This window comes from Zalophus californianus, chromosome 13 (assembly GCF_009762305.2).
Source record: "Zalophus californianus isolate mZalCal1 chromosome 13, mZalCal1.pri.v2, whole genome shotgun sequence".
Taxonomy (NCBI): domain Eukaryota; kingdom Metazoa; phylum Chordata; class Mammalia; order Carnivora; family Otariidae; genus Zalophus; species Zalophus californianus.
In genome coordinates this window covers 53,409,425-53,422,473 of record NC_045607.1, presented here as the reverse complement: position 1 = coordinate 53,422,473, position 13,049 = coordinate 53,409,425, and the positions used below count along the sequence as shown (strand labels likewise).

At 35.6% G+C, this 13,049-nt stretch overlaps 1 protein-coding gene across 7 annotated transcripts in view; it reads right to left on the bottom strand.

Moving 5' to 3' along the window:
- The window catches only part of PSIP1 (PC4 and SFRS1 interacting protein 1), a 39,896-nt gene that overhangs the window by 19,231 nt on the left and 7,616 nt on the right, over positions 1-13,049 (bottom strand). For 6 of the 7 annotated variants that reach the window (XM_027614521.2, XM_027614527.2, XM_027614525.2 and 3 more), the window contains 3 exons: positions 4,509-4,647; positions 2,173-2,277; positions 1,210-1,272 (listed from right to left, as the gene is read on the bottom strand). In XM_027614521.2, the coding sequence (XP_027470322.1) occupies positions 1,210-1,272; positions 2,173-2,277; positions 4,509-4,647 (307 nt within the window). The remainder of the gene's footprint in view (positions 1-1,209; positions 1,273-2,172; positions 2,278-4,508; positions 4,648-13,049) is intronic. The other variant, XM_027614524.2, reaches the window with a different exon arrangement.

Here is a 13,049-nt window from a genome sequence, read left to right as displayed (position 1 = left end):
CTCCATGCTCTGCCTGCACCAGTCATGTTAGTACTAAAATTCTGAATGAATTAATCTGTGAACTTGTCTCACCACCCCAATCCAGTCTCCATCATTCACACTGCTTTAAAAAAGGATGCATGTGAAATTTAAAATGATCCAATGGCTTCCCATCACTTCTCTAAATTCAAGGTTAAGTTTAAGGTGTTGTACGGTTTTCCCTCAAACTTTAATACTGAGATGCCATGCTTGAAACAAAATTTTCTCTACACCTAGGTATATACTATTCAAATTGCCTCACATGTTCTTCCCCTCCCTCCTTCATCTGCCGGACAAGACTCCCTATGTTAAAATCTTGTTAAAGTTATCATAGCCCCTTCCATACACATCCCACGGGGAAAAAAAAAAGCCACTATAATTATTTGTTTTCATATCTTACTTCCTCATGAGATACCGAAGCCTTAGTTTTCCTTGAATCTTTGGCATATAATAGTCTGAGACATAAATAGGTCAGAAAAAGGTGATGAACAAAACATATAGGGGAGAAACATTAATTAAAAGCAGAGGGTGTACCTCCTCCTAAAATGTCACATATTCTCATTTAATGCAACAATGATGCCAATGATAACATTAGAAAGGACAATACTGACAGCAATTACTGTGTACCAGGATTTATTATGGATATTTAATGTGGTAACTCATTTAATCCTCTCAACAACCTTATGAGTATATATTATTATCCATTTTACAAAGACAACTTGAGGAAGTGGCATTACAAGGAATGAAAGCTGATGCATTTCCTTTACCAGTCAACGTATCTTAAGGGTGCTGTATCACTAGAAAAGAAACACGGATAGTTTTCCTAAATAAACATAATCTATCCTTTAAAAAAGTTAAGGACTTGGGGGCACCTGGATGGCTCAGTCATTAAGCGCCTGCCTTCAGCTCAGGTCCTGCTCCCAGGGTCCTGGGCTCGAGCCCCGCATTGGGCTCCCTGCTCAGCAGGAAGCCTGCTTCTCCCTCTCCCACTCCCCCTGCTTGTGTTCCCTCTCTCGCTGTGTCTCTGTCAAATACAAAAATAAAATCTTAAAAAAAGAAAAAAAAAAAGTTAAGGACTTGGGAGTAAAGGGCCAACTTTAAATTTAATAAGGTTTCATTATCTCTAGTCTTCTTCAATCTGACCAAAACAAAAATTATTTTGCAATCCCTGTGGTTAAGCAGCAACATTACCTTTCTCTTTCTCCCCCTTCTGGCAGCTTTTGGAGTGGTTATGTCAATTGCTTTAGTCACATCCTAAAATTGAAAAAAATATATATACACACACACAAAACTGAATAAATTATGTCAAGACTTAAAACTTCTTTTAAAATAACGGCATAGTTCACTAAAGACACTAGAGAAACTTGTTTTAATTCTCTGAAGTTTGAAATTATCAACATTAGAAGTCTTATCATTATAAAGTGAAAGGAATAGCTAGTATCTTTGTCTACAAAAAAAATTATTTCCTCTGTCGGATGAAATACAAAATTCATGCTTGCTAGTACACAAGGAAGTCTGTCTTTTTAAATTTATAAAACCACTTTTTTTCTATAGTAGAATCCTGAATTTTAGGGTTGTAAATTTTAAGTGGCTGAAACTTTGGAGATCATCTAACAACTATTCCATGAGGCCTGAAAAGGCTCAATGAAATAATCAAATTCAGAGATGGAAGTAAATCTAGATTTTTAAAAATTCAGTTCAATGCCCTTTCCAGTAGCTCCAGCCCACAATACCTTGCTTTAAAAAGATTCCTAACATATTACTATATGTATAACCCACTCTCCTATATGTGGACCTCATACATTGCAGAGCAAAATAACTTCAAATAAAAACATCCATGCATCTTTTTAAAAAATTTTTTGTAAGTAATCTCTATTCCCCATATGGGGCTCGAACTCATGACCCCAACATCAAGAGTCACATGCTCTACCAACTGAGCCAGCCAGGTGCCCCAATATCATGCATCTTAAAAATGCAAAAATTATTTTACAATACAGTATTTCATATTCACACAAGGAAATAAGCCTTAAATATTTTCTCATTCATTACTCAACTACTTTAAAAATTACTTTCTACTTAGCAAAGGACGAACCCATCTTACAGTTTCTTCCTTAAAACAAAATGGGCTTAGAATGCAAGAGAAATTAAACACACCTCATTGCTGGCTTTTTCTTCATGGTCAGTATCTTCCTTTGAAACACTTGTTTCTTTTTCTTCAACTTCAACATCAGATGATGCATTTGATTGTTTAGTTGATGCCTATAAACAACCAGGTCTATTAACCACAATTTACCCCAATTTAAAAATTTTCTACCCATGAAAAAATTCAAAAGCCTATGTGCAAGTTACAAAAGTATCCTCATTTGTGTTCCATGTTTTTTAACATACACAATTTAAAAACAAGTTTTAAATTCTATTTTTTTTAAGTCTTAAAGGGACTGGAGTCCTATAATTAAAGGTATACAGAGTGTAAAGGATAAAACTGTAAGGCAGAAATGAAGTATAATTACAAAGAATACCATTCTGATGTTCTGACCAATAAATATCCAACAAGATATAATGTAACTTGATTTAGAATAGCACTGTTTATTCAACTATTGACATAGTCTAAAGAGAAACTTACTCCAAGACACAGAGCCTTAGCAAAGGACATATATAACAGCTTTATTTAAAGACTTAAGATTTATATCTCATACTTAGTTTATTTACTTAAAAGGCACCAAGTGGGAGTCCAGTAATCATCATTTTTCCCCCCATATTCGTGGAAGGTAATTCAATCAGGCAGCGATTCATTCCTCTGGGTTCAGGGTGGGGGTGAGAACCAATCATCATTAAATTTTAAAAGTACCCCCCAGATGATAAGATACACAGATGATCTACTAGGGGCCCAAAAAGATGAGTAATAGAGGTAACACAGTACATATTGGGAGGAGGTAAGCACAGGTCTACAAGATGACAGCACTGCAGTCCAAACTGTGCCCCTAATGATTTCAAGTCTAAACTGTAAACCCATTTCTTCTTTGGTAAAAACCCATAAAATTATTAAGTCACAACAGAAAAATATAAAAATGCCCCCAAAATTACTTAAATTTTTGTAAATCATGATGGCCAATTTTTTTGTTTTGTATGTTTAGGGTTCACTGTTTTCTCCAAATCCTAGGAATGTGCCACTGGGGACGTCTGGGCCAGAACACAAAGTACATCACACCAGCACAATCATTCATACTTTTGTTAAGGACAGAAAAATGCTAGGTTTCATGCACACAACCTACCAAAAATTTCATTGTGAAATGGAAAATACCAAGCATATATGGTAAAAACTACCTGGAGATTAAGTAGGTACATAGGAACACAGGATAGGGTGACCATGCTGGGCTATCTGGAGGATAAAAAAGTCCTTGAAGATACAATCCCAGGACACAGGATCCAAGTGAAGTTACAAACTGTTGGCTTCAGGAAATAATGAATTCAGTCTCTCTGGATTCCCATTATACAACTGAGGCAACAACGATGGGAAACCATCTAGCCTTACATTCATGCAACAATATTTAGTGAACACCTATTCTTGCCACACATATAACAGTAACAGGCACACACAACACACAACTTCTTTCTTCATGGAGCTAATAAAAACTGTGGCAGTTAAGTACAGAAGCAAATATGATATGATTAACAAGTAAGTTTTGGGTGGTAATGAAGGTATTTAGGATCATCTAATGCAGCCAGCGAGGATCAATATAAGATTTAAATCTTCCAGGGAGAATAGCACCTGAAAAGTTCTCAAAGGTGAGAAAAAGCATGGCACATGCAAAAAAAAAACTTCAAAGTAGAAAGTTGTAGAATTTTTGGTCTACTGCTAACTCCTTTAGTTTTTACTACCTCAGTCTAATTTATTTATTTTTTTAAGCAAGCTCTACACCCAATGTGGGGCTTGAACTCACAACCCCAAGATCAAAAGTCACACGCTCTACTGACTACCAGTCAGGTACCCCTACACCTCAGTCTAATTTAAATGAACAAAACTCTGACCACGTGAAAAACAATAAAAAGGAAGGTTAAGGCTACTCTTCTGGATACCAAAAACATTCATTGTGCTATAACTACTTCTGTCACATATTTAATTTAACCCATGTGAGGTTTGTATTTTAGTACAATTTTATGGATTTAGAAATTAAAATGAATAAGAAAAAAACATACATCCTTCGAGTTAATACCTGAATTTAAGAGAACAGTACATATGATGTAATGATACATCAAACTATCAATCAGGACTTAGATAACTGAGTATTTCTCAGTTTTCTGAGATCTGTTTAACCAGGCAGGGAATATTTTCATCATTTCATCTAGCTACGAAGACCAAGTTTCAACCTCACAAGTAAACACAATTTAATCTGAAATTCACAAGGCTCTTAATATTTACTTTCCTACAGCTAGCATAGTGATTATCCCCCAAGACTGAAGAATACTAAATTTTATGTAATGTAACGCACCTGTTGACTTGAAAATTTCACTTTCGGATTATTATCTATCTCCCATAAACCTTCATTAAAGCCTTTTCGTTTATTTGGTTTGCCGTACTTTTCCTTATTTTCTGAGTAAGGAAATATATCCTTTGGGCCTAAAAAAGCACTAAAAAGGGAGAAGGAGAAAAATGTGAGTGCAAAGCAATTTCGAATATGTGTCATTAAATAGCATTATGCTATGATGCAATTATAAACAATTCTTAACCCAAAATTTATTTAAAAAATCTTAAAGGGTAGACACAAATAACTCATTAAAGTTCAAATGCTTTTATTAAATTCAATCACAAGCTCCTAGAATCCAGTCCTATATCAAAAAAACTCAAGTTGCACAATGTGAATGTACTTAATGCCACTGAATTGTACACTTGAAAATGGTTAAATAAATTTTATGTATATAATTAAAAAATGCCCCAAAATGAAAAGAACTGTGATGCAACTGCATTAATCAATCCATTTAAAATGCACTCCAAATATAATTTTATTTCAAAGTAATCTGGTATAATACACAACTCACAAAACACTATCATTAAGGTATATTACTATATGTATATATACGTAGGTTTTTGGAATAAAGTGTGTTAAGAATTTTACTTTATTCAATGAAGGAATGAGAGGTTATAACTGGTTCGTTTGTTCATTCCTATATTCATTAAAGTCAGTCTTGTATTTGTGGTAGTTATGTCTTAAAGTCACCACAAACACTGGATTAGTGAATAACACACCACTGCCCCAGGGAAAATACAGGGTAGGGTTCCTGTGAGCCTCTGGTCGGTCATATTTTCGTCAACCAATCGATACATAATCTTGTTTTTTTGTGTGTTCTGTTTAAAGACACATTAACATATGTTAGGGACTCATTCACATTGAACTCACAGTCAGCAACTTATATAACACATACAGCACATTTCTCCATACAGCACAAAATTGCCTTCTGGCACTTAGGAACGCTAAATAGCACTTCAGCACCGTATGTAGGGGCTATAACAAAGTGCAAAATGACCAAGAAAAAAAAACACACAAAAATGAAAAAACTATAGCACTACCTAGGACTGCAAAAAGGACAGTTTATAGTATAAGAGCAAAAACAAGAAGGCAGAGTACTACCCTGGTCAGCCTGAGCTAGGAATTTGTGCATCAAATCACTCAAAATTTTTGCCATTCTGCTTGCACATGAAGGCACAGTGAGTACTGATTTGGGTATATTTTTAGTGAGAAGGCAAATTCACAAATATGGAATCTGTGAATGATGAGACTAAATGGTGTGTGTAATTGGAGATATTTTCCAGAACAGACACTTTATATCTCTTACAACAGTAGGTCCTGCAGATGTTTGTCAATTCTATAAAGGAAGAGGCACTGTACCTATGAGTTTTTTGGTTATGCTGCTTGATATACATGTATTCTCCAAAGGAAAAGGAAAATGAAAAGCAGATTACTACTCATTTCCTCTAAAATGTGCTATGATTTAAGATTATAAATTATTAATTAGGTATATATCACAAATTCCTTATCTGGTGAAATTCTTTAAGAATTAGGACCTAATGACTACAGTTTATACTCCAGTTAGAGTATTTTAGAAGGCTTTAGGATAAAATTTTAATTAAAAAGACTCAGAGCTCTATTTAAATATAACCAGTGCATATAAAAGTCAGCTTTATAATTTAAATTCTGTAATTTAGGAATTCTCACTGTATATATGTACTTTTAACTGCACATTGATTAAAGCACATTTAAATCATCATCTGATTCCTAGTAAAAGGCTGAATTTCTGAATCATTCATTCCTACCCATCATCTCAAGTTAGAAAAACTAACACATTCAGTTACAACAGTAAAACAATTCTTCCTACATAATGTTTCAAATTCCAAGTAAATAACTTGAGTTAAATATCCATCAAAAACAAATATACTTCTAGTTAGAACAAACCAATTCAACACAAATCCTTGTAAAACCTCACAAAAACAACTCGTAAGGCCAAAGAGGACGAGAAACACAATACCATCAGAGACCTAGAAGCTGGAAAGAAAACTGAAAAAAGGTTGGATACTAAGCAGCAATGTACAAACACAGCACCATCCCTTACAGTTCAAAATGCCCAATGGGCTCAAAATTTGTGGCATCAAGAACTTCCAAAAGTGGAAGGGATCTTAAATACTTAATAAAATTATACAAAAGTATTTTAAAACTTCAAACATGGGCATTTTTAGATATGACTCTAAACCTAAAAGCTATTCAAAAGAGAAGACTCATTCTATCATGATGTTATTTAGTGTAAGAAGGTTTGACAGTTCATTTTACGTGGGTTATTTTTCTTTTAAAACAGATAATCCTTACTTTGCATGACAGCATGAGACTATAAAAATGACCAAGCAAAAGGGCCCTGGATGGCTCAGTTGGTTAGGTGTCTGACTCCCGGTTTCAGCTAAGGTCATGATAAGTCAAGATCTTAGGGTCCTGAGATTGAGCCCTCTTGTCAGGCTCCACACTCAGCAGGGTTTCTGCTTGAAGGTTCTCTCCTTTTGCCCCTCCCCCCATTCACACACATAAATAAATAAATCTAAATAAATAAAAAAGACAGCAAGGCAATCTAAATTAACAAGGGGAAAAATTATGGTCGTTCCATAATTTGAAACTGTCAAAACATTAAACTCTATTATTGACAAAGACATGAAAAAAATAAAATATTTAGCACACTGTAATGTAAAACATTAGAAAAACTGAGATTGAAGTGTTTTTCTTTGCTAAAAAAAAATGTAACTCAGGAAGAATAGTTTGAACAGCGCTTACTTTCTTCTGATCATGTAACTTATGTATGGAGTGAGCATATTTTCTATGCCTTGGCAAACTCATACTAAGTCTGATCAGCTTCCAACATTTTATCCTTTGCACTTTGAATGTTGTGAAATATCTGTAATGCTTTTTGTTGGCATCACTTCCTCTGAGACATCTTCATCCTTTGTATTACAACCACTTTCCTCATTTATGTTGCTAAGCTTGCCTTCACCAAGTTCCTCTGGCTGCATATGCAGTCTCTCCAAATGCAGCATGTCTACATTTGAAGATTAGCTATTTATTCTGTAACTCCACTTCCATTCAGTTCAAATTTCACTTCTAGTGTTATTAATTTGTTTCTTTGCTGCACTTTCACCTTTGTTGGCCAATCCCCTATATTGTTTTTTAAAAGTAACCTGACTGGGTATATCATTGAGATAACAATGCACCACCACCACTACACTCTGTCATCTACGCATGAATAGAAAAACAGATGCACACCGACCAATCACTAAGAGCCTTTGAAAAAAGTGACATGCTATGCATCTGTTATTTATATTCTGACTTGTGGACTGAAGAGCTAGCAGCAAATTTTGTGGTTTATGCAATTACAGTTAATATTCCAGGGTATGTGAAATTTGAACCATGTTATTGGGGGACTGGTGTTATTTAACTAAAACATGGCAACAAAATTCATGCATACTGGGCCTGTACCCTTCTCTCCTCTTCATGCTCTGACTTCAAAATTCTATTTTTAATAGATAGTAATACTGCCACTCTTGCTTTCTTTGTGACTATATTATATCGTTACTTGGTCATGTCTTATTTGAGCTTTGTCTCACAAAGTAAGACACAGCTAGATTATTCCTACCTGAAAGATTGTTTCCAATCTGAAAGTCTTAACAGAATTCTATTCATACAATGTAATCATTTATATTTGGTCTTATTCACACCACCTTGTTTTACATATACCTTTTGATTATACTTGGATAACCGTCATTCTTACTTTTGCTGAATAGGTTTTCAAAAAATTCCCCCCCAATCCTTCTCTAGATTCAGATTTCAAGCTCTACTTTCTTTTATTTTTACTATTATGTTCACAGTTTAGCTGACTCTTGAACAAAATGGGTTTGAACTGTGCAGGTCCACTTATGAAGGGGATTTTTTTTGACATTGTAAATGTATTTTCTCTAGCTTACTTTATTATAATAATACAGCATATAATACATGTAACATACAAAATATGTGCTAATTAACTATATTATCCATAAGGCTTCCAGTCAACAGTAGGCTAGTAGTTAAGTTTTTGGCGAGTCAAAGTTATTTGCAGATTTTCAACTGCATGGAGGGTCAAGCGCCTCTAATGCCCACGCTCTTCAAGGGTCAACTGCCTAAGTCCTACTTAAAATTGCATCTTTATCAACATACCAAAATTTAAATAACGATGCTTTTCCAAGTGAAAAAACCTTTATAACTCTAAATAGTTCACATTATGTACAGAAGGTTAAAAAATATTCACACATGAAAAGATGCTCAATATCATTAGTCATCAGTAAAATGCAAATCAAAACCACAAGACACTACCTTCACACCCACTAGGATGGCTATAATAAAAGAGACAGATAATAACACGTCTTGGCAAAGATACTGATAAATTAAAATCCTCATACACTGCTCGCAGGAATGTTAAAATGATGCATGGCTGATCTGACAACAGTCTGGCAATTCCCGAAAGGATTAAACATAAAGTTATCATTTGACCCAGGAATTCCACTCCTACAGAAGTAAAAACACGTCCATGCAAAAACTGGTACACACAAAACTTGTATTCATTAATAGCCAAAAGTAAAAACAATCCAAATGTCTATACATTGGTGAATGGATAAATAAAATATGCTAGATTAATACAATGGGGTATTTAGCAATAAAAAGTAATGAAGAACTATCACATGATACAATACAGATTAACCTTGAAAACATGATAAATGAAAAAAGCCAGTCATTAAAGACATGTTATACAGTTCCATTTATATGAAACACTCAGAACAAGGAAATAGATTAGTGACTGCCATGGCAAGACAGGAGACAGAATCGGGGACAAATGGGAAGTATCTGCTAAAGGGCACGGGGTTTCTTCTTGGCATGATGAAAATGTTTTAAAACTGTGCTAATGGCTGCACTCCTCTCTTGTATATACTATGCATTGAATTGTACACTTTAAATGGATGAATTGCATAAGATATGCATTATATCTCAATAAAGCTGTTGAAAATATTCTTTAGTAAGTACACATCCTACCAAAAACAATCCATAATTTTACCGACTATAGATAGCCACTGTTTCAACCTGCTTTTTAGCTGTATGTATACATATTAATACGTAATTTAGATGTATATGCTACATATTCAGCCATCCTTTTTCAAATTAAAATGAACATCTCTTCATGGCAATAATTACTAACAGCTACATATTATTTCACTGAATGGCTATCTCAAAATTGACTTGCCTATTGCTGGACTACTTTCTGTAACATATTTTCTTTAAAAATAATGCAGCCATAGTAAATATAATAACGCTCAATCTTTGCACCTATCTTCATAATCTATTGTCAGTAGAATTGCTGGCTCAAGGAGTATGAGCAAGACTAAGGAACCCCTTAATGAGACTCAAACCATGGAGGAAGAAAGAAGACTCCTCCCACATTCTCATTGTAAAAAAGAAATGGTAATTATGGAACATGATGGAAGTGCTAGCTATTGCTATAGTGGTAATCGTACTGCAATACAGAAATGTATCAAATCAATATGTACACCCTAAACTTTACACATTTTTTAAAGATTGTATTTATTTATTGAGAGAGACAGGGAGTGAGCAGGTGCTAGTGGGGGGGGCGGAGCAGCAGAGGGAGAGGGACAAGCAAACTCTGGGCTGAGCTCCAGAGCCTAACATGGGGCTCTATCTCAGGACCCTGATGATCTGAGCCAACATCAAGAGTCAGACACTCAACCAACTGAGCCACCCAGGCGCCCCAAACTTATACAATAGTATATATGTCTACTACATTAAAAAAAAAAAAAAAGAAACTACAAGCACACGCCCACGCGCCCACACACACATACACAGAATCCTCCCTGGGGATGCAATCCCAAAGGTTTAATGAAGAGGGTCTTGATTATTGTTTAGACAGCCATCACTAGTCCCCAAGGGCACAACCTGATGTGGCTATGGCTCTGATTCATTCTTCAAAGCAGCCCATTTTAAAATGACATACCAAAAATAAATTTTAAAAAAGTTTTAAAATTAAGATTTAAAAAATAAAATGACCTACAAATCTCAGAGAAAATACATCAAAACCTTAACAGGTTTTGGGGTCATTTCTTAAAAACAGGATAAAAATGGCTTGTTTCCTTTATAAAAAAACTTCTTAATTTTAACAATGAAAAGATACACGTTAATTCAGAGTTACCCATCAAATTCCAGAGGTGAGAAGAAACTTAGGTATCACCAAAATCCTCATTTTAAAGATTAGAAAACTGAAGCCCAGAAGGATTAACTCATTCAAGCAAGGTCATCTAGCTATTAAACAGCAGAGCCTCAACTTTGTACAGTACTCGTTAAGAGGGTTTCAGAGTTTCCTTTATTCACTGCAATACAGTCTCTGAAATCCCTACTAAAATACTGATACCATATCCCTGTATCTGTCAACTCTGACTTTAAATACCAATGTCCTCGCCCTTAAGAATCAAGGCTAATGTAAAATGTCCTAAGAAAATAGCAAATCGGGTGCCTGGGTGGCTCAGTCGTTAAGCGTCTGCCTTTGGCTCAGGTCATGATCCCAGGGTCCTGGGATTGAGCCCCACATCGGGGTCCCTGCTCAGCGGGGAGCCTGCCTCTCCCTCTCCCACTCCCCCTGCTTGTGCTCCCTCTCTTGCTGTCAAATAAATAAAATAGCAAATCATTAACAGCTGGCCCTTGAACAAGGTGGGGGTTTGGGGTGCTGACTCCCCATATGGTCAAAAATGCGTAACTTCGTCTCCCCCTAAACTTTACTAATAGCCTACTGTTGACCAGAAACACATATTTTATGTTACATGTATTATATACTATATTCTTACAATAAAGTTAGGAAAAATGAAATCTTATTTAAAAAAATCATAAAGAAGAAAAAATACATTTACAGTACTGTAAAAAGTCCGCATAAGCAGACTTGCGCAGTTCAAACCCATGTTGTTCAAGGGTCACCAGATGTATCCCTCACCAAAGCTCAATTATCACACACCTGGGGTTCTCGCCCTTTAAGGCAAAGCAGAAGTCATATGTAAAAACTGGGAAAACTTATCAAAAGCTCAACATACAAAGCTCAAAACTTGTTTAACTGTTGCCAAGTAGTACTACTGAACAGCTCTATTTCCGAAAACACTGATTCTAAGTTGCTGCTTCATTTCTCCGTTATTATTAAATCACAAAATATGAAATATACTGTTTCATAACTAGGTTTTATTTTTTTAAGATTTTATCTTTCTGGCAGCGAGCGCACGAGTGAGCACAAGCAGGCAGAGCGGCAGGCAGAAGCAGGCTCCCCATTGAGCAGGGAGCCTGACACTGGGCTCGGTCCCAAGGCCCTGGGACCATGACCTGAGCCAAAGGCAGATGCTTAACCACTGAGCCACCCAGGCGCCCCTATAACTAGGTTTTATAACAGCATGCATTCCTTATTTTTTTTTTTTTAAGATTTTATTATTTGTCAGAGAGAGAGAGCAAGCACAAGCAGGGGGAGTGGTAGGCAGAGCAAGCAGAGCAGGCAGAAGGAGGAGCAGGGAGCCTGATGCAGGGCTCGATCCCAGGACCCTGGGATCATGACCTGAGCTGAAGGCAGACGCTCAACTGACTGAGCCACCCAAGCGTCCCAACATGCATTCTTTCTAACAGCAAACAATTCAAGAGACAACTGACTATCTATCTACTATGTGCCATGAGCCTGCTGGTATAGAGATGAATAAACAGTATAAGGCTTATGAGAAACTATACTGTATAAAGTTCCACACCAACACATGCAATTATGGCTAGAGTACAGAAGCTGTATAGAAGAACAAGTGAAGACAATAAAATCCCAGTCTACGATTTCATTTCTTTATTCCTTTCTTGTGGACAGGTTATACAAAAAACTGCCACCTCCCCATTCATCTTCACTCCTAAAACTATGTATCAGGCTGGTTTTAAAATAGCCTGTGATGGATACTTTTGAAGTTCCTAGAACTGGGCCTCCAACCTCTTTGTATTAAGACAAAAATCAGTTAAGGAGATAAATTCAACAAAGTAACATCTTCATTTAAATTTTCTAGACTTTAGAGAGAGACCTGTGAGAGTATTTCCTCAGTAAGCAATAGCAATCAGCAAATCTTCAAGCTGCATTTCAAACAATTTAACACTTGTATTAATTTGTCTTTGAAAAATAATATAACATTATCTTTAGTAGCTGATGTTTATTAATACATGTGAAGCACCGTTCTAAGCATTTTTCATGTAGTATGTTGTTTATACCCCAAAATTCTGAGGTAAATTATTCCCATTTTACAAATAAGGACACAAGGCTAAGTAACCTATCCAGGGTCATGTAGCAAATAAATGGCAGTCAGAATTCATAAACGGTCTTCTGATCTAGTTGTCTTAAAACACTATATAAATGTTGGTTAATGGACAACAAATTCATCATCAACAAATGATTTTATCTAGGGC